The sequence below is a fragment of the Sycon ciliatum genome, chromosome 2 (assembly GCF_964019385.1).
Source record: "Sycon ciliatum chromosome 2, ocSycCili1.1, whole genome shotgun sequence".
In the NCBI taxonomy this organism is placed as follows: Eukaryota; Metazoa; Porifera; class Calcarea; order Leucosolenida; family Sycettidae; genus Sycon; species Sycon ciliatum.
The window spans coordinates 39,968,177-39,986,992 of record NC_088644.1 but is presented as its reverse complement, the minus strand read 5'-3'; the positions used below and the strand labels follow the sequence as shown (position 1 = coordinate 39,986,992).

At 50.2% G+C, this 18,816-nt stretch overlaps 1 protein-coding gene across 1 annotated transcript in view; it reads right to left on the bottom strand.

Moving 5' to 3' along the window:
- The window catches only part of LOC135810582 (sodium/hydrogen exchanger 9-like), a 30,499-nt gene extending 16,681 nt beyond the window's left edge, over positions 1 to 13,818 (bottom strand). The window contains exons 1-6 of the mRNA XM_065324075.1: positions 13,181 to 13,818; positions 9,907 to 10,091; positions 8,519 to 8,596; positions 7,902 to 7,978; positions 7,338 to 7,447; positions 5,305 to 5,410 (exon numbers count right to left, since the gene is read on the bottom strand). Of these exons, the coding sequence (XP_065180147.1) occupies positions 5,305 to 5,410; positions 7,338 to 7,447; positions 7,902 to 7,978; positions 8,519 to 8,596; positions 9,907 to 10,091; positions 13,181 to 13,598 (974 nt within the window). The 5' untranslated portion in view covers positions 13,599 to 13,818. The remainder of the gene's footprint in view (positions 1 to 5,304; positions 5,411 to 7,337; positions 7,448 to 7,901; positions 7,979 to 8,518; positions 8,597 to 9,906; positions 10,092 to 13,180) is intronic.
- Positions 13,819 to 18,816: the final 4,998 nt, after the last annotated feature.

Here is an 18,816-nt window from a genome sequence, read left to right as displayed (position 1 = left end):
GCCCTTGCGGACGCGCTGACCGCCCATGGATTGCCTACGAAACCTGCTGTGGACGTTGATGCGACTCGCGTCCTTGGTCTGCAGACGCACGATGGCCAGTGGGAGCGACGCGAGCCACTGCAACCCCCTCCTACCCAGATGACTAAGCGGAATGTATTCCAGTGGTGTGGTCAACTGACTGGTCATTATCCGGTCTGTGGCTATCTGCGCCCTTTGGCTAGCTGGCTGAAGCGCTTGGCGTCTGCAACAACGGATGCCTGGGATGCAGCTGTCCCCCAGGAGTTGTGCGACCTTTGCCACGATGCGGCAAAGCGTGTGGAGGGCGACGACCCTGTTCATGGAGCCTGGACTGCGGATGATCCCCAAGACTGGCGTGTTTGGTGCGACGCCTCCAGCATTGCCTACGGTGTCGTGCTCGAAGCTGATGGTACTGTACTCGAAGACCAGTCGTGGCTCCGCGGTGCCACCGATAAACGCCACATCAACGTCGCCGAGCTAGATGCCGTGGTAAAGGGCCTCACTCTCGCGTCGTCTTGGCGTATCCCGAAGTTGTGCATCATGACCGACTCCCAGACGGTGCATGGGTGGCTGCGTTCTCTGTTCGACAACATCAAGCGGGTTCACGTCAGTGGGTTGCACGAAGTCCTCGTGCAACGCCGGCTGCAGGTTATTCTCGATATCGTCGACTCGTCCGGCATGAGTGTTGACGTGGTCTGGGTACCCACACAGCAAAACATTGCTGATCAGCTCACACGTGTCCCACCGCCGTTCCTCCGCTTTGCCCGCCAGACTGCGAAGATGTCTGGCCCGATTGGTGATGCCGATGTCGTTGGCGCCGCTGTCGCTGATGATGCCGCCTGGCGTGTCCTAACCCTGGGCGAGATTGCCGCGGCGCAGCAGCAGGACGAGGTGATTCCGGTTGTCGTCGGGGACCTTGTGGCCGGCCATGCTGTCCGTTCGCCGGCATTCCAGCGTGTTCAGCAGCAATTGACCGTCGTGGATGGCGTGCTGATGCGGAGCGTCAAGCTACCCCCTAACGAGGTCATGTCAGTACCAGTCGTGCCGAATGACATCGAAGAGTTCGTTCTTCGGGGTGCCCATCAACAGACTGGCCACGCCTCCTGGGAGGTCATGTGGCGGTTTCTCCGGGGTGTCTGTTACTTCCCCAACATGGCCGAGAAGTGTCAGGACTTCATCCGCCGCTGTCCCCCCTGTACGGCTGCAAACCCTCGTGGTGGCCCCGGTGTGCCACCGACACGACCTGTCTCCGCCAACGGCCCCTGGAGTGTTGTCTCCATCGATACCTTGGAGCTTGGTGTCAGCCGTTCTGGTTACCGCTACGTACTCGTCTGCATCGACCATTTTACCAAGTGGGTCGAAGTTGTCCCGATGAAGCGCCACTGTTCGGCGGAGGTCGCTGCTGCCATGGTCTCTATCTGCTCACGATGGGGCGCGCCTGAGGTTGTGCGTAGCGATAATGGCACTGAGTTCGTCAATGCCATTGTGTCAGCCCTGTTCAAGTCCTTTGGCGTCACGGTCCAGCGGGGCGCTGTTCGACATTCCCAGTCACAAGGTTCTGTGGAACGTTTCAACCGGACGCTGTTGACGATCATCCGCAAGACGCTCGAGGATGATGACGACTGGGAGACTGCCCTCGAGCTTCTGTTGTTCCACTACCGTTCTCGCCCGCACACCGCTACGAAGATTAGCCCGATGGAAGCCATGCACGGCTGGCAGCCTCACCGTCTTCTCATCGAACAAGATTCCACTGAACTGTCCGACAGCGCCTGGGTGGACAAGTTGCAGCGGAAGTCTGCCCGCCTGCGCGATCACCTCGAAGTTGAGCTAGCACGGCTTGACTTCCTCGATGCTCCCGTGCCCGAGTGTCCATACCCCGTTGACACTGCCGTCCTTCTTCGGCGTCCGGAGCGGCATTCGAAGATTCTCACCCCCTTCGAATCTGGATGGCACGTAATCCGCATCATCTCCCCGTCGACAGTCCGTATTGCCACAGCTGATGGTCGCTCCAAGCTGGTGAACGTGGATTTGCTGAAGAGAGATCCACAGGCTCCTGATGCGCATGGCCCTGCCGACGCGCCGGCGGCAGTGGAGGCTGACGACCGGGACCCCGTTGTCCAGCTCGTGTTGCAGACGCCCCCCGTACATGGTGCCATGCCTGACACGCCCGTCCATGGCTATGGTTTGCGCGACCGTTCCAGTCCGCAGGTCCCTGGTCGGTTCCGTACGTAACTCACACCGTTGTGTTCATTTACTGCAGTTTCTTGCTGGTTATTCTGGCCTTTCCCGCATCCATATGACATGCCTTGTAGAGTCCTATTACCACTGTGTGTGTGTCTCTAGTTTTGGTGCAAAATCTGTTTTGTCCAATGCCGCTCGCTCGTTAGTCTCCGTTTCCTCTTCCATGTACTGCATGTGTCATTCTGGACTTTTTCGTGTGACGGTACATTGCACCATATGCTTTGTGGCTGCTCGTGCCGCATCTATTCTGGTTGCGTGGGTATTCTCTTTTCTATTCGGTTCCGGTATGGTTGCCCTTCACTTGCTGTTTGCCATCTTTTATGTATATCCGTGTGTATGGTCCATCTGCGAGACCGTTGTCTTCTTTCCCGCATTTTGTGTCCCTTCTTTCCACTTTTGTCCCCTTGGAATGTTTCTTTGCCCGTTCACTTTGGTGATACAATTTCCCTGTTACCAGGCGGAGGAGTGTGATAGAGTGGTCCCATGGTAACAGGACTTGGCCAAGCATGCGCATGCTCCAAAGTTGTTGCGCAATGATGTAGTGCCTGTTGTTGTGTTGAGCCCGATTTTGATGGCGGCTGGTATGTAGTCTTTTCCTTTTTGTACTTCCCGTTTCATGTTTGTTCAGTCCTAATAATTATAATATTCCCGTCCTATCCGGTTGTGTTGCTGTGGAGTCCGGGAGGAGAGTTTTCAGTCACATGTGTGTGTGTGTGTGTGTATGTGTGTGTGTGTGTGTGTGTGTGTGTGTGTGTATGTGTGTGTGTGTGTGTGTGTGTGTGTGTGTGTGTGTGTGTGTGTGTGTGTGTGTGTGTGTGTGTGTGTGTATGTGCGATCTTGCAGTTGTTGGCTGAGTCGGAACTCCCAGAGTCCCAGAGCGGCTTTCGGCCAGGCAGGGGCTGTGTTGATGCCATCTTCTCGCTCCGCCAGCTAATCGAGAAAGCATACGAACATCGTCAGCAGCTCTTCTGTGTGTTTGTGGATTTGAAAAAGGCGTACGATTCTGTACCACGCGCTGCTCTCTGGGTGGCCTTGGGCCGACTTGGGGTCCCGCAACAGCTAGTGGCCCTGATTAAGGCTTTCCACACCTCTACCTCTGCCTCGGTCCGAGTTGGCAACTCCACCTCTGATGAGTTCCCTGTGGTTAATGGTCTCCGACAAGGATGTGTCATGGCACCCGTTCTCTTTAACCTGTACTTCGGGGCGGTTGTTGAGACATGGCGTGCCCGGCTAAAGGATGCAGGTCGTAGTCACTCTGTCAGCATCCAGTTTTCCATCGATGGCCAACTCTACCCCCGCTCATCATCGCGCAGGGCTGGCGAGTCACTGTCTGTTAGTGACCTGGAGTATGCTGATGATGCCGTTCTCGTGTCTGAATGCCGTAGTGATGCTGAGTTTGGTGTGGAGCTCTTCTGTAGTGTTGCCCGAGAATTTGGACTAACTGTGAGCATCGCCAAGACGAAGATCATGACGGCGGGCCATGGGGTCTCTGCTGAAGACTCGGCTGACATCGTTCTCCCCCTTGGCACTATCGAAGCCGTGCCGAGGTTCACCTACCTAGGATCCATAGTGACCCCTGACAGTCGTTCTTCATCCGACATCAAGCGCCGTATTGCCGAAGCCTCAAAGGCCTTCGGAGCCCTCCAGAAGGTATTCACTGACAGATCTCTGTCCCTCTCTAGTAAACGCCACCTGTACATGGCCTGCGTTTCCTCAATATTACTGTATGGCGGAGAGTGTTGGACCCCACTCCAACGGGATATCAGAAGTTTGGATAAATTCCACCATCAATGCACCCGGACTGTCCTCAGCATCACCAAGCCTCGTCAGTGGTCCGAGCGGCTGTCATCCACAGACCTGCGGAACCGTTGGGGAGACCCAGTACTGATGTCTACACGCCTCCGCAATCGGCGTCTGGAATGGACTGGGCACGTTGCGCGTATGGATGAGGATCACACCCCCCTCCAACTCCTCTTTGGGTGGCTACCTGTGCCTCGGCCGTTTTGTGGTCCCCGGCGACGGTGGAAAGACACGGTGATGACCGACCTCAAGGTTGCACTGCAACAGCCATCTCAGTGGTTCATCCTTGCTCAGGACCGCCAACAGTGGAGGGAAGTACGGGTTGCCCCTCAGTCGAGCTCCACCATGCCCAAGTCTGTGCATTGCGCAGTGTGTGACCGGAACTTCTCACGGGTCTCAGATAGGACGCGGCACAAGTGCACCACTCAGAGACGGCTTCCCATCCAGCTCCAACGTGGATCAGTGCAATGCCAGAACTGCCAGAGGTGGATCCGCAGCAAGGGTGGCTACTCTGTTCATCGATGCCAGCCTGTCACGAGTTCTCCTACACCAACAGTCAGTCTGTCTGTGCCACTTTCAGCTTGTTGCCAGCAGCACTGCCCAACATGTCAGCGATGCTTCCGTTCTGCGGCCGGGTTCAAGCGTCACAACTGCAATCGTGGTGCGAGACCATCTGCTGCTGAGAGAGCAGCTCTGCCCCTCAGCTGCCCACGTTGTAAACGCAATTTCCGCCGGCAGCAGGACCTAGCCAGACATTCGCGGTCCTGCTTGTGATCCGTGTCCCGTTTTCTGGTCCCCTTTCCATAGGGGTGACACTTGCCCCTCTGGGCAGTCATGCTGCTAGTAGTAGTAGTAGTAGTGTGTATGTGTGTGTGTGTGTGTGTGTGTGTGTGTGTGTGTGTGTGTGTGTGTATGTGTGTGTGTGTGTGTGTGTGTGTGTGTATGTGTGTGTGTGTGTGTGTGTGTGTGTATGTATGTGTGTGTGTGTGTGTGTGTGTGTATGTGTGTGTGTGTGTGTGTGTGTGTGTGTGTGTGTGTGTATGTGTGTGTGTGTGTGTGTGTGTGTGTGTGTGTGTGTGTGTGTGTGTATGTGTGTGTGTGTGTGTGTGTGTGTGTGTGTGTGTGTGTGTGTGTGTGTGTGTGTGTGTGTGTGTGTGTGTGTGTGTGTGTGTGTGTGTGTGTGTGTGTGTGTGTGTGTGTGTGTGTGTGTGTGTGTGTGTGTGTGTGTGTGTGTGTGAGACCTACCTGTACAGGACGATGGCCACGGCGTCGTTCATCACACTCTCGCCAAACACAATGGCAAACAGGTCGACGTCGACGTGAAGGTCATGGAATATGGCCAAGACGGTCACTGTAGTTGTCACACACACACACGTACACACGTACACACACACACACACACACGCATGCACACACACACATACACACACACACACACACACACACACACGCAAACACACACACACGCGCACACACACGCACACACACACACACACGCAAACACACACACACGCACACGCGCACACACACACACACACACACACACACACACACACACACACACACACACATACATACACAAGATAAGATATTGAACAGCAACAAAGAAGCAGACCAAAACAAAGGTTTCAGCACTACTTGACTGACTGGATATAGAAATGGATCTGTGACGATATGTAATAACAACCATGGTAGATATGAAGTTGATTGCTCTAAGTTCGTAACCATGGTAGATATGAAGTTGATTGCTCTAAGTTCGTAACCATGGTAGACATGAAGTTGATTGCTCTAAGTTCGTAACCATGGTAGATATGAAGTTGATTGCTCTAAGTTCGTAACCATGGTAGATATGAAGTTGATTGCTCTAAGTTCGTAACCATGGTAGATATGAAGTTGATTGCTCTAAGTTCGTAACCATGGTAGATATGAAGTTGATTGCTCTAAGTTCGTAACCATGGTAGATATGAAGTTGATTGCTCTAAGTTCGTAACCATGGTAGATGTGGACAATAAAACATATAGCATGAAAACCACAGTTGCATACAACACTGGGCTAGGAAAGATTAAAGCGGGATTCACAGAAGCTTGTTTGCGATGCGATGGGCGATGCGACGCGATCTGCGACGGCGGTGTGCGATGCAACCTCGCGAAATACCATTCACAGAAGAAGTCAGCGATGCGACAACACCTTGCTGATTTGGCGCGAAGTCCAATGCAGGTGGGTACGTCACCATGGTATTCGCGTGGCTTTGTACAACTTGTACACATCTACAAGCAATTCTTGAACCTTTGTACAACTTTGCTGCAGGAAAGGTCAAAATCGTACACCATAATTATCGCTTGTCGCATTGCAAAAGTTTAGCCAAGCTCAACATCTACGATGGCCCAGTTGCGACAGTTGCGTGAGCTGCGAGATGGATGCGATTTGGGGGTTTCCCCGGTTTCGCGGCCGTCGCATCGCATCGCAAAAATGCTTCTGTGAATCCTGCTTGAGGTTGGTGGTATGACTTACTTAAGTAGCGCCATGTATTGCCAACATAGTCCACAGCACACAACTATATCCGGATATGATTTTGTATACCGTATTTCCTCAAATAAAAGACCGTCCTCGTATACAATGCCTTCCTCGAATACAAAGCCGGGGCAGGGGCGATTGAAAAAATACAAGACCGTCTCCGATTAGAAGACCGGGCCTACTAAATGAGTCTTACGACTGCGCATGCGCAGTGCGACGGCTGCCATTTTGTACAAAACTGCAACTACACGTGGCATGTGTGGCACATCTTCCGGTTTCTTGTGATTCCGCCATCACGCTCTGCCAGTTCTTGTACATCTTCCGGTTTCTTGTGATTCCGCCATCACGCTCTGCCAGTTCTTGTAGCCTTTCCTTTCGACCATGGCCAGCAATAAGCGAAAGAAATACTCTTGTGCTTCAAAATATCTGCTGTGGATTTGGCAAAGAGGACGAGTATCACCAGCGCAGCGGAGAAGCTCAAGGTGACTCGGGCTATGATTCGGCAGTGGAAAAAAGACGAGACTTTGCTGAAACTTTACTGAAAGAAGCTGGAAGAACGGGGGTAAAACTGGGCGGCGAAAAATAGAAGACCGGGGTCGAACTGAGTTGAAAGAATAAAAGACCGTCCTCGAATACAAAACCATCCTCAATTATAAGGCCGGGTTAGGACGAGTTTGAAGAAATAGTAGACCGGCCTACTATTTGCGGAAATACGGTATTAAAATGTATTGCCACAAGGTATCCACAGCACACCCGCACTTTACCTGGATCCGTTGCAGAGATGAGAGCTCCGAAGATCAAACACTGGACAAGATTGTCGACACCGCGCGGCAGGGTCTCAATGCCAAACTGAGTGTAGGCATACATCATAGAGCTGCACACATGTACGTAGGAGAAGCAAACGTATTGTCCGGACAGAAAAACAAGCATCGGACACTCTCACCGTAGGCATGTGTGCAACAACCTACTTCACAACCACAACTACTACTACAACTGCAAGTACCACTACTACTACTACAAGTATATCTTGAGTTCTTTCATATTTACATTGGCTATTTGCCTCGGATGGTTCTTCACTTTCTGTATCACGTTTTGTGGATTGAACATTAAAGATGACTCGTTATATCTTTAGTTCTTGGCAATAGCTTCCCAACCTGGTGGACAGTTTGACACTGCATATACCTACTGCCTATCGCATCCGCACGCAGACTGTGTGCTATAGTCAGCTTAGAAATTTTGGAGGCCAAAAAGAACCCATGGCACATGTTCAATAAGTATGGAGGATAAGAGACAAATGACTAAACTTCCACCAAGACTTCCATTCTTACCCAATAGTGAAGCAGGAGATGGTCGTTCCAACAAAGGCGTACAGCAGGATGGCTCCGATGTTGCGGAAGAAGTATTTCTGCCGAGCATCCACATGCACAGGGATTGAAAATGCATCGCAATGTCAAAGCTCAGCATTTACAGACAGACCAACCAATTCAGATGTTCGGTGACTTCCGTCACCCGTTGCGGCGTTTTGCATTGAAAACCATTGCAAGCACTGATTTGCAATACACGTACTTGAAGTAGACAGTACAATGCATGCACGACAATGTCACCCAGGAGACCTCCATACTGATGTACAAGTAGCATACAGGATATGTCTGTGACATACTGCGGGTTACCCGGGTCACATGATCAGTCATGTGACATGATGAGCTACCTGGATTCTCTGACCCCAAGCAGGCCTGCCGGAACCGGTCCGGTTGGTCAGGTTATTACCGGACCAGCTTTTCCGCCACTAACACATGTTTCCTACTGTGGAGGGCATGTGTACCCACCATATCATACACAAAGTATGAACGGCCTTGATACTACCGGACCAATCAAACACTGCTTCCGGCGGTCCTGCCAAGTGAATGTAGTAGAACAATATGGCGGTTGGCATCGCTGCACTTACGCGTTGCAGGTCATAGCCAGCATAGAAGATGATCGGTGGCAGCAGGACAAAGAAGAACATCTCCGGGTTGAACAAGAGCTGCATGCCGCGGTAGATACAACAAGAGAACAGGTCACATGTCACACACAGTGATGGGTTACTTGGATGGCATGCGTCTAAGAGCTGCAATAGCAAATGAAGAAGCCAACATGACTGGTGAGATTGCCATTGCACAGTACAGTGTACTTCCTCTGCCCAGGCAAAATTTTCGCTTATCTCCTTCAGCCCAATGTCAGGTGTCTGACAGCAATTTTTACAGCTTGTGCACTTCACCATCACACAAATCTGCTGGTTCAGGCGTACCAGTTCCACACAAGTCGTCGAAGTCGGCAAAGAGCAAAGAAACACCTAGAGTAGAGCGCGTTGAAGGCGAGTGAACTGGTAAAAAACACGAAGTCAGCCACTTGTAAAGGTGGGTGCTGCTAGAGTACCATTGGAGTACGGAGCAGAGGTGTCATGTTGCGAAAAGCCAGCGTGTTTGATTGCATCCGGCACAAGATGTGTGTACGGTAAGAATGCACGTGTGCTTGAAGCTGAAAAAGCCACTCAGCGACGCTCGCCCACATACTGCAAATCTGAACCAGAACCGGCACTGGGCAAAACAGGGGGGAAAGAAAGGCTTCGATGACAGGGTTGTCACTCACCCATCTCATTCACCTGATGTCAAAGTGAACGATCCTGAAAAGCGACGCTGAGCTCGTCAGCTTCGGCTGGTAAGAAACACGACCGATCGTACTCATGAAGGAGGTGAAGCGCTTGGAAAAGTGTCGATACGAAATATTTGCGCTTCTGGAAAGTGCGAAGTACTACCCGACAACAAGTGCTGCGTCGGGTGATGAGAAAGGATGACTTCTACATTTTTCGACTTGGATAGTTTCTCTTGATGTTCAACGACTCCTCAACTCATTCTGAGTTGTTATAAGCCGTTCTGAGACCCTGGAATGTATCAGTTAAAAGTGCAAAGATAAGCGAAAATTTTGCTTGGGCGGAAGAAGTACCTGCAAAGCTGCTACCATTCACCAGAAGTTCCTACTTCTGGTTGGCAGCCTCCCCCCCCCCCCCCCCCCCCCCCCCCAGCTAATCAATTACATAATATATGCAAGCCTGATTTCCAAGATACACCGTTGGCACATAAGCCTAGTTATAGTGTTGAGTCCCTGTTGACATAATAGTAGAAATATCCCAGTTTGAATAGAAGCCTAGCCCTGACATCGGCTTCTACAGGAAAAAGGCCAGCTATAATACACAACTAATTACCGCTGAAGTCGCAACATCTTGGTCTAATACACAATATAACGGTAAAGCACACATAAGCGGTGTCACAACAAGCGGCGGCGAACACCTCTTACCAGTCCTTCATATTCTGTTCCCTCGTCATCCTTGAACAACTTGTTGCGCAGGTCAAAGGCGTACGTGTCATTCTCGACGGACAGGAAGACTTGGCGCGGCGGGTGCGTATAGTTGGACTCGCAAGTCATCGGCTCTACCGACACCTCATCGCCAGCATAGCGCATGATCAAACCAATGATGATACCTGGAACGGCAAAGCATGTCACCAACACAACTCAGTATGTTCCAACTGCGCACTAACCTACAATATACGCCATGAATAAAGTACTCACTGGTTGGAGGGAAAGGATGCAAAGTGACTGATTACTTTAAGTACTGTAAAAGCCTTACATAACGAAGCATCCTTCCCTCAAACCAGTGAATATATATAATGAAGAGCTAATTCTACCGAGTTAACAAGGAGAAATCCGAGTATGGTTAAAAATGGAAAATGTTATACAGAAATCGATACATATAAATGTAGTGTTGCAAGTGAGCGTTGAGAATGAGTGAGAACCGTTACCTTTGCGCAAACAGGTCAGTTTTAGGAAATGGTTATGTTTGCGGCTCCTTAGAATAATGGCTTTTACAGTCCTAGCAAGAGTACATAAACCAGAATGTGCAACTCAGGGAGCGTAATCCGTGCAGTACGTCATTTCTGACAGCATGGTAAGCCACAGGTACGGTGAAAAGTTGCGTAACCAGTCACGGTGGCGCAGGACGCCGAGTTTGTCCGGATTTCGGTTTTTGATACAGATAGCCTGGTGAATTTGCTTGCCAGCGCATGTACGCGGCGTAGGTCTACGCAGTCACACAAAAACACCGAAATCCTAAAACAGGACGTCAAAAATCATGCAAACTTGGCTGATTTCCGGGCTGTGAAACACGAAAACTTGAGCTGTACGCAAGCCGCAGCTTGGCTGACCTCATCAAGGTGACGTAGTGCACGAACTCTGCTGTTTTAGATCTGATATGCACAGTTGCACACTCTGGTTTATGTACTCTTCGTACTAGTAATTGATATGATTTCGCAGTGTAGTGTTCATACAGTACAGCATGGAGCTGCACTACATTTGGCTATTGCTATGAGAACTGGGACGGAAAATACACCCATGCGAGGGGCTTTGCATCACGGTCACTTTACAGCAGGAGGAATGGTATGGCATGGCACCATACTAGAGAGCGTGTGAGGACAGGCGTGTATTTACCGCCATATCGCCAGGTGTGTTTTTACCACCATTTGAATCAACCATAAGTTCTGCTGCACTGGTGCCTTCAACTTCATTCTGACATCATACTACTTTTTAAAAAAAGCGGAAAACAAGATGTGCCTCGACAGCGGATTTGGAAGATCTACTTCAAAGCACGCGTTCCGTGGTCTTTCCCAAATACGGTGCGATTATAGTACCGTGGTGGCCTACTGACTCCCAATGTGGCCCAGACCAGCAATAGCCCACATCGCCCTACTACAAATATGTTGGTCTATGCGGACGTGCATAGGCAATCTCGTGAACACGACCCTGGATGGTGCATGAGAAAAGTGGTGTTGCTCCGGCGTGCTGTCAGTTATCCATGTGGGTAACAGGATGCACTGTCAAATCGTCACCAGCCAGTCCTGTGATTGTGTAGATATTCGCTAGTTGTTGTTGTTGATACCCGAGGTCGCAATTCATGAGGTTGACCATGTAAATCAGCCCTGCACCGAGGGGCTGACTCAATGGGTAGTCCACAAGCAAGACCCACATTGCTTCATTTCCTACTCACCTACAAGTACAGTCCTGCTCAATGAAATCCAGTCCGCGGCGAGAGTCAAGTTGGCGCCGTGCACCTTTTCGCAGCCCAGTGTTCGCAGGTCTAGGGCTGCACAACGCCCGGCGTGCACTTGAAAAATTCGACTGGATTTCATTGAGCAATGCTGTACATAGTCTCCCTGCATACTACTACCACTCACTGGCCAGCACTATTAGTAGTCAGAATCGGCAGATCTACTGAAGTAAGTTAAAGGGGAAGTTAAGGCAAAAATTAAAATTTCACCAGTTGTAGTCTTCGGGGTGCTGAGTCGAATGGTCTTGGTCCGAGAAAGCTGAGACGCTCCCTTCCTACTTGAATCCCAATCGAACTCGCGCACTTCCACCGAAACTGGGTGACTGCGCCCTACTGGATGGGGATTTGTATGCAAAATGTCACTAAAAGCGCCATTTCGTTCTTATAAAAGCACGGATGACCGCGATTGGCCCATATGTTGTAGTCTTTTGGACGCTGAGTCGACTGGTTTTGGTCCGAAAAGGCTGCGATGCAGCGTTCCTCCTTTATTCCCAATCGAACATGGTTGAAGAAGCGGTCACGTGCTCCTGCGTACACCAGTCACCTGGTCACCGTGCCTGCAGGGTACAACTTACTAGCTTGTTTGACCTTTTTTGGGTGCAGTCCTTTCACTCGAGTTGAACTCGAGTTGAACCTTGGTGTGAAAGTTGTCGCCTGCTGGCGTGGTGACCAGGTGATTTGGGCACCCAGGAGCACGTGACCACTTGTTTAACCATGTTCGATTGGGAATAAAGGAGGAACGCTGCATCGCAGCCTTTTCGGACCAAAACCAGTCGACTCAGCGTCCAAAAGACTACAACTTATGGGCCAATCGCGGTCATCCGTGCTTTTATAAGAACGAAATGGCGCTTTTAGTGACATTTTGCATACAAATCCCCATCTAGTAGGGCGCAGTCACCCAGTTTCAGTGGAAGTGCGCGAGTTCGATTGGGATTCAAGTAGGAAGGGAGCGTCTCAGCCTTCTCGGACCAAGACCATTCGACTCAGCACCCCGAAGACTACAACTGGTGAAATTTTAATTTTTGCCTTAACTTCCCCTTTAATTAGCAACGCTTTCTGCATTCAGCATCTATCCGGGCGTGGTGTGTGCAGCCAGTGTGGAGTTAGACCACAGTGCCGACATGCAGGTGCTGGATTTTACGACCATGTCTACATGTATTATCATGTTGTTAGATTGACAGCATGAAACAAGGTGGAGGACACAGTGTTTGGAAACAGTGACCTTGCTACAACCATCCACGGTTGGTAGATCCCAGGTCTGTTGAGACCATCTGAACCGTACGGGTGTTACACACGGTTCGGACCCGCATTATGCTAGGGTAGTTTATCTAGTGCCATGTATTATCATGTATACACACAATACGAGTGAGCGGCACTGAGGGGACATTGGGGTCACGGGTGGCCAAAACGTGTCATAACAACAAGCAGTCTTTATTGCCACTGATAACGACCATGCTAACACCAACTCACCGTATACGATTGAGAAACCCGTTTCGTGCATAACACGACAGCGCTTCATCTTGAACACCCAGATTGTCAGCACGACAAGCATGAGAAGAGCGACGGCCAGCAACAGACTCAAACTGTTCTTCTGATGTTTCTCCTCCAGCTCCTCTTCCACCAGGCCTTCCCAGTGCAATGCGTGGAGAAGAGAGTCCTCCTTCTCCTCGCCACCTTTTCCCTCATCTCCCTCGCCAGCTGATTCGCCGCTGCTGCCGCTGCCACTACCTACTTCCTCGCCACTGCCACCGCCACTGGTTGTGTTATAGTCCCATGATCGGATCGCATCTCCGCTCTGGTCCTGCGCTAAAACTAGATCGCTGTAGAAGGTGATGTGAAACAGCATAAGCAGCAGCAGCGCTTTGCTGCAACATTTCCAAACCGCCATGCTGCTGTGTGCCACCAGGGGTTTCCAATACGGACAGAACCTAACGACAAACTACGAGAAGCTAGCTGCTAAGAGAGAACACGAAACTAGCTGAAGAATGTGTTGGTCAGTGTATCATTGGTAATGGCGTTGTGCCGATTTCAGTTTGCCCGTCGTGTTCCCTGCCAGCCGCGACGGATCCTGGTCGTGCAGCAGAGAAAGTGGAACGCCGGTGCTAAGTGTGACTGACTCGCTGACTATGGCAACCAGCATGCGGAAGTCGACAACAAGAGGTGCGCGCGCTAGTAGTACTACAGTATACCATGATACTGAGTATGTGTTACGGCGCGCACCAGCCTCCGTGCGCGTGCGAGTGCAGAACGGTCGATCGACCTGTGAAAAATGGTTCACGTGTGTGAACCTCAAAGTCCCGATCGGAGTCATGAGCGCGATATGCTCGGTTGAACCCGCGCGCACCCCGAAAGCGTTGTGCATATTCACTTCGCGTGCGATGTCTGCGGTCGACCGATGAGTGCCGAGTGTGTATTCTGACTGTGTACCAGTCCATGGTGCGCGTGCAAGCGATCCTTTGCCCCGTTGCAGACTCTTGACTTGTGGAGTTGGAGTCCACTCATTGATGAGTCTGGGTCGTTTCGCTGCATCTGCTTTACGCCAGTAGTCTACAACAAGGCTGCAATGACTATGTACAATCATAGGCTACGTCCTGCTGGCGTGCTGCGCTTTGTATGTTCTACCACCGCTGAGGCACATCCAATCGTTGAGGAGGCTTTTTACTGCTTCCGATCACTCGCCCACCATTGGCTGGGTCAGGGAAGGTTCCCACGCCACAACTAACTGTTACTTACTTTGCTGAAAGAAAATTACTACTACGGTACTACTACTAGTACTAGTACTGGATGTTGTGTCTAGGTCTGCCTAGGAGTTACTTTCTAGCGTCACTGGTCACCAAGAACGAAGAAGGAAGGCTATGGCCCAGTTTGGGATAGTCGCTTGGCCCTTGAAGGGCACTCGTGTCGTTATGATGCATGACCCCGACACGTACACGCGATATCGTCTGTGATTCCCTGGTACTGTGGGCCATGGGAGGACATGGTCTCAGCGCTGAACATCGACCTGTCACTGTGTCAGCAGCACGCAGTCGTGGAATACCTGAACAGCATGGCCATGGCATGGGTGAAGCAGTTCCCCGAACGCCTACCGACCGTGTCCAATCTGTCACTGCTTGGTATGCAGAGATATCAGTGAGTGCCATGGCTTCAATCAGGGAATCGTAAAACTGAAAGGGTTTTCAAGACTCCCTGGCTTCAATTGTTTGTTATTCGGTCATTACAGACCAACATGGGCAATCAATTATTCGGTCATTAAAAAAATAGTGGTCAAATGGTTACCCAGGGGGGGGGGGGCGCTATCGGGGTCGGGTACCCCCCCCCCCCCCCCCCATAACTTACATGTATAAGCCTGCGTATGCATTATTCCACCACAATCACACTGCACTCAGAGTCAAACCCAGGTCTGGGCTTGTCTACAGCAGTACAGGGTATGCTCAGTCAACTGATAATAGTATACCATAATCAGTATGAGTTCAGTGTCATCAATGTACAGTCTGACGCTTGTACAACTCACACGAAATCAGGTAAATCTACCTCTCACTGGCTGGTATTTTGAATGAAAAACGTGTGCCAAGCAAGAACAACTGGCTAGACACTACATGATATTATTATAACAATATTGCTTACTATTGTGTGCAAGTCATAGTGAAAGATTGATGGGTGACCTCAGCTATGGTGCTGCGAATTTGTGTACTGTACACGCCCTACTGTAGACAGTAGTGTAGGCCGCAGTGAGCCAGGTACCATGGAGTGCATGTACGACTCTGCACTCAGTAGCCCAGCAATCCTCTATAATCATGGTCACAGCGCTATATGTGGTCATTTGGGTAGCAACTCTCTCTCCCTCTCTCTCTGTCTGTGTGTGTATGTGTGTGCGTGTAAAATAGGGATTCACTGGCCAGAAAAAGTCACTTCAATCAGCTGTGTGGTGGATACCAGGCTAAAAATAGTGGCGGTCAATTCATCAGCCTTGCAAGCTGTTGAATGGTGTAATCCCAGCACAAGTTGCTATGTCTAACATAGCTGTTCGCTATCATCGCTTCCACGATGGGCAGGTCTGAGGTCTGAGGTGTGTGTGTGCGTGTATGTGTGTGTGTGTGTGTGTGTGTGTGTGTGTGTGTGTGTGTGTGTGTGTGTGTGTGTGTGTGTGTGTGTGTGTGTGGGTGGGTGTCTGTGTTGCTATGTCTAACATAGCCGTTCGCTATTATCGCTTCCGCGATGAGCATGTCTGAGGTCTGAGGTCTGAGGTGTGTGTGTGTGTGTGTGTGTGTGTGTGTGTGTGTGTGTGTGTGTGTGTGTGTGTATCTGTCTCTGTCTCTCTCTGTCTCGGTCTCTATCTCTCTCTGTCTCTTTCTCTCTCTCTCTCTCTCTGTCTCATGCACTGTAGTTCATGTGGATTGTACACAGTGTAAAATTGGACCCGCAGTGCTCGTTGCTGCAAGGCCAGCGCCCCGTGGCCGCTTGGCTTCTCAACAGATCTCAATGTCCGCTACAATAGAGAAGAATAGTGTGGAGGTCACACCAAGGTGTCCGCGGAGCCAGAATACAAGCAAGACGGTTACGAGGGTGCACAGTATTGAACCAGAAGGGGAAATCCGAAAACAACGAGGAAGTGCGTATGGCCAATACATGCCACATAAGGACGCGACAATATGTGCAAAACAAAACCAAAAAACTCACACGAACTCGCACAAGTCCATAAAATATGACTCCTGAATGATCCAGTATAGAGAGTATTGATCATGAACCCCTGAATAGAGATGGTGACCTTCACTACGGAGGATTAGCAAGACGAAATTCGCGTTCGCACTCCAAGGAACGTCGAACTCAGTGACGAAACTCGCGTTATGAGAAGGATTAGCAAACAGAATTCGCACATGCATGACTTTGACACGATGTACATTGTGTACAGACAGTACAGCATAGTACATTTATGACTGTCCTGACACGGATCCGCGATTCGTATTTCGACTACTTTTCCAAACGAAAAATCGCGAACTGAAAAATGTTTGCGAACGCGAACGCGAATTTCGTCTTGCTAATCCTCCGTTATATAGATCCGTGGCCATGATATGGTCATGACTCTATAACATATATACCAGAGGACGAATCCGTATGCATTTGGTCACTTCCAAGAATAGATTTTTGGCTGGAGGAAAGCAAATCAGCACACGAAGCACAGAAGCCATATAATTTCGACTAGGCCTTTCATTCCATTACTCTTCAAGTCGAATACATTGGTGATTAACAAGGTAGCAAGCAAGTCCTTATAACCGGCACTTTGGCGGTCAGAGCATTGACAAAAATAGCACTTGAAAAATAGCGCTAGTGGCACCAACAACATATTTGGCGGTCAGAGCATAGACCAAATAGCACTTTAAAAGATAGCGCTAGTGGCGCTAACTACACAGTGAGACAATGAATATTGCCAGTGTCAAAACAGTGACAACTTTCGCACATACTTCTTTTGCATGCACAGTTCAGGCTTCAGCTTGGCAATGTACACTGCCTCCAGCACAGCAAGGTGAGATTTGTTGCGCGCACGCGCTTGAATCGTGAAGTAAGAGTGGGTGCCATGTTTGCAGACTGCACTTAGGCAGACTGGTGACGATGCTCTGACCGCCAAAGTGCTGGTTACAAGGACTTGCTCGCTACCTTGTTAATCACCATTACGAAAGGCCTAGTCGAAATTATATGGCTTCTGTGCTTCGTATGCATTCAGTCACTACCAAGAGTACATGACCCCCGAGAGTGTGCAACTCCCGCATGCAGTGCTGTCCGGACAGAATTTCAGAAACACATGATGCTACGTGTGGTGTGCACGTATTGCCAGGTGCATACTGGACGTGTACGCCGCACATTGCATCATGCAAAGGAGGCCAAATTGAACTTCTGCCGAGCCTGGGACAGCACTGATACAGTACAGGAGCTGCACAATCATGGGGGCCTGTGTGCTTTGGCTACTAAGTACTAGTAATGCAGTACATATCAGGGACGTCGGAAGGTATTTTAGTGTGGTACGGTCAGCCATCCGAAGTACAGTTTCCTCGTGTGGGGGGGGGGGGGAGGGATGGCTGAGCTGAAAATTTTGGAAATTTAGAGTCCAGATCAGTGTATTTTATTGATTCACGGGGTACCTGGGGCAAAAAGTGGTACGGTCAATACCGTAGTGACCGTACCGTGTCCGATGCCCTGCATATACATGTAAAGTCAGTAGAGTGTTGCTCAACAAAACCCGATCAAGTGAGTCAGTGCTGTGCACTGCACCAGTGAACATCCCAGTGTTCACACTCACAGGTCTGCACAGGGCCTGGCACGGCGTGCTAAAGTCGCGCAATCGGTCCCATTCGGATTCTCATTGAGCAGCAGTATTACTGTAGATGTACTGTGAAGACTGCAAGAGTATGGGGTGATAAATATTGATCTTGGCAGTTCTAGCGCTTCAATCACCATGGTCATCTGCTTGACAGCAAGGAAGGGAATAGGGGAGAGGTCTCAAGACAGGAAGGTCCAGCAAGGGACACCCATGACCGGCAGGGCAGGTCCGGTTTCAAGGCAACAGGGGCGTTGGACATGCTACGGTCACTACGGTATTGACCATACCACTCTTCGTCCCGGGTAGCTTGTGAATCAATAAAAAAGCACGGATCTGGAATCTTATTTTCGAAATTCTGTCAGAGGAGCCACCTCAACCCCACGAGCAAATATTAATTGTACTTCCGGTGGCTCGCCATGGCTGACAGTACCACCCTAACTACTTTGTGACACCCCTGGGCAAGCTTCTGCTTAACATGAACACAAGTACTGGAAACAAATTTTCGGTGTATTTTTATTTTCGGTACTTTCGGTGCATCTGCTTCATACCTAAAATTTCAATACACCGCCCAAACACTAACAACACACACAATCCAATAGGGACCTGCTTCTCTGTACCCACATTTTCTGTTCACCTATCCTGACCTTTTGCCCTCATACCGAAAATATTGAGCACCTAAATGTTCTGAAATTAGAGTACACGGTACGTACCGTTCCATCCATGCACAGGGGACTACTAGCACATGTAATTTTCCAGGCTCAACTGCGGCGACCAAATAGGTAGTGTATGCCTT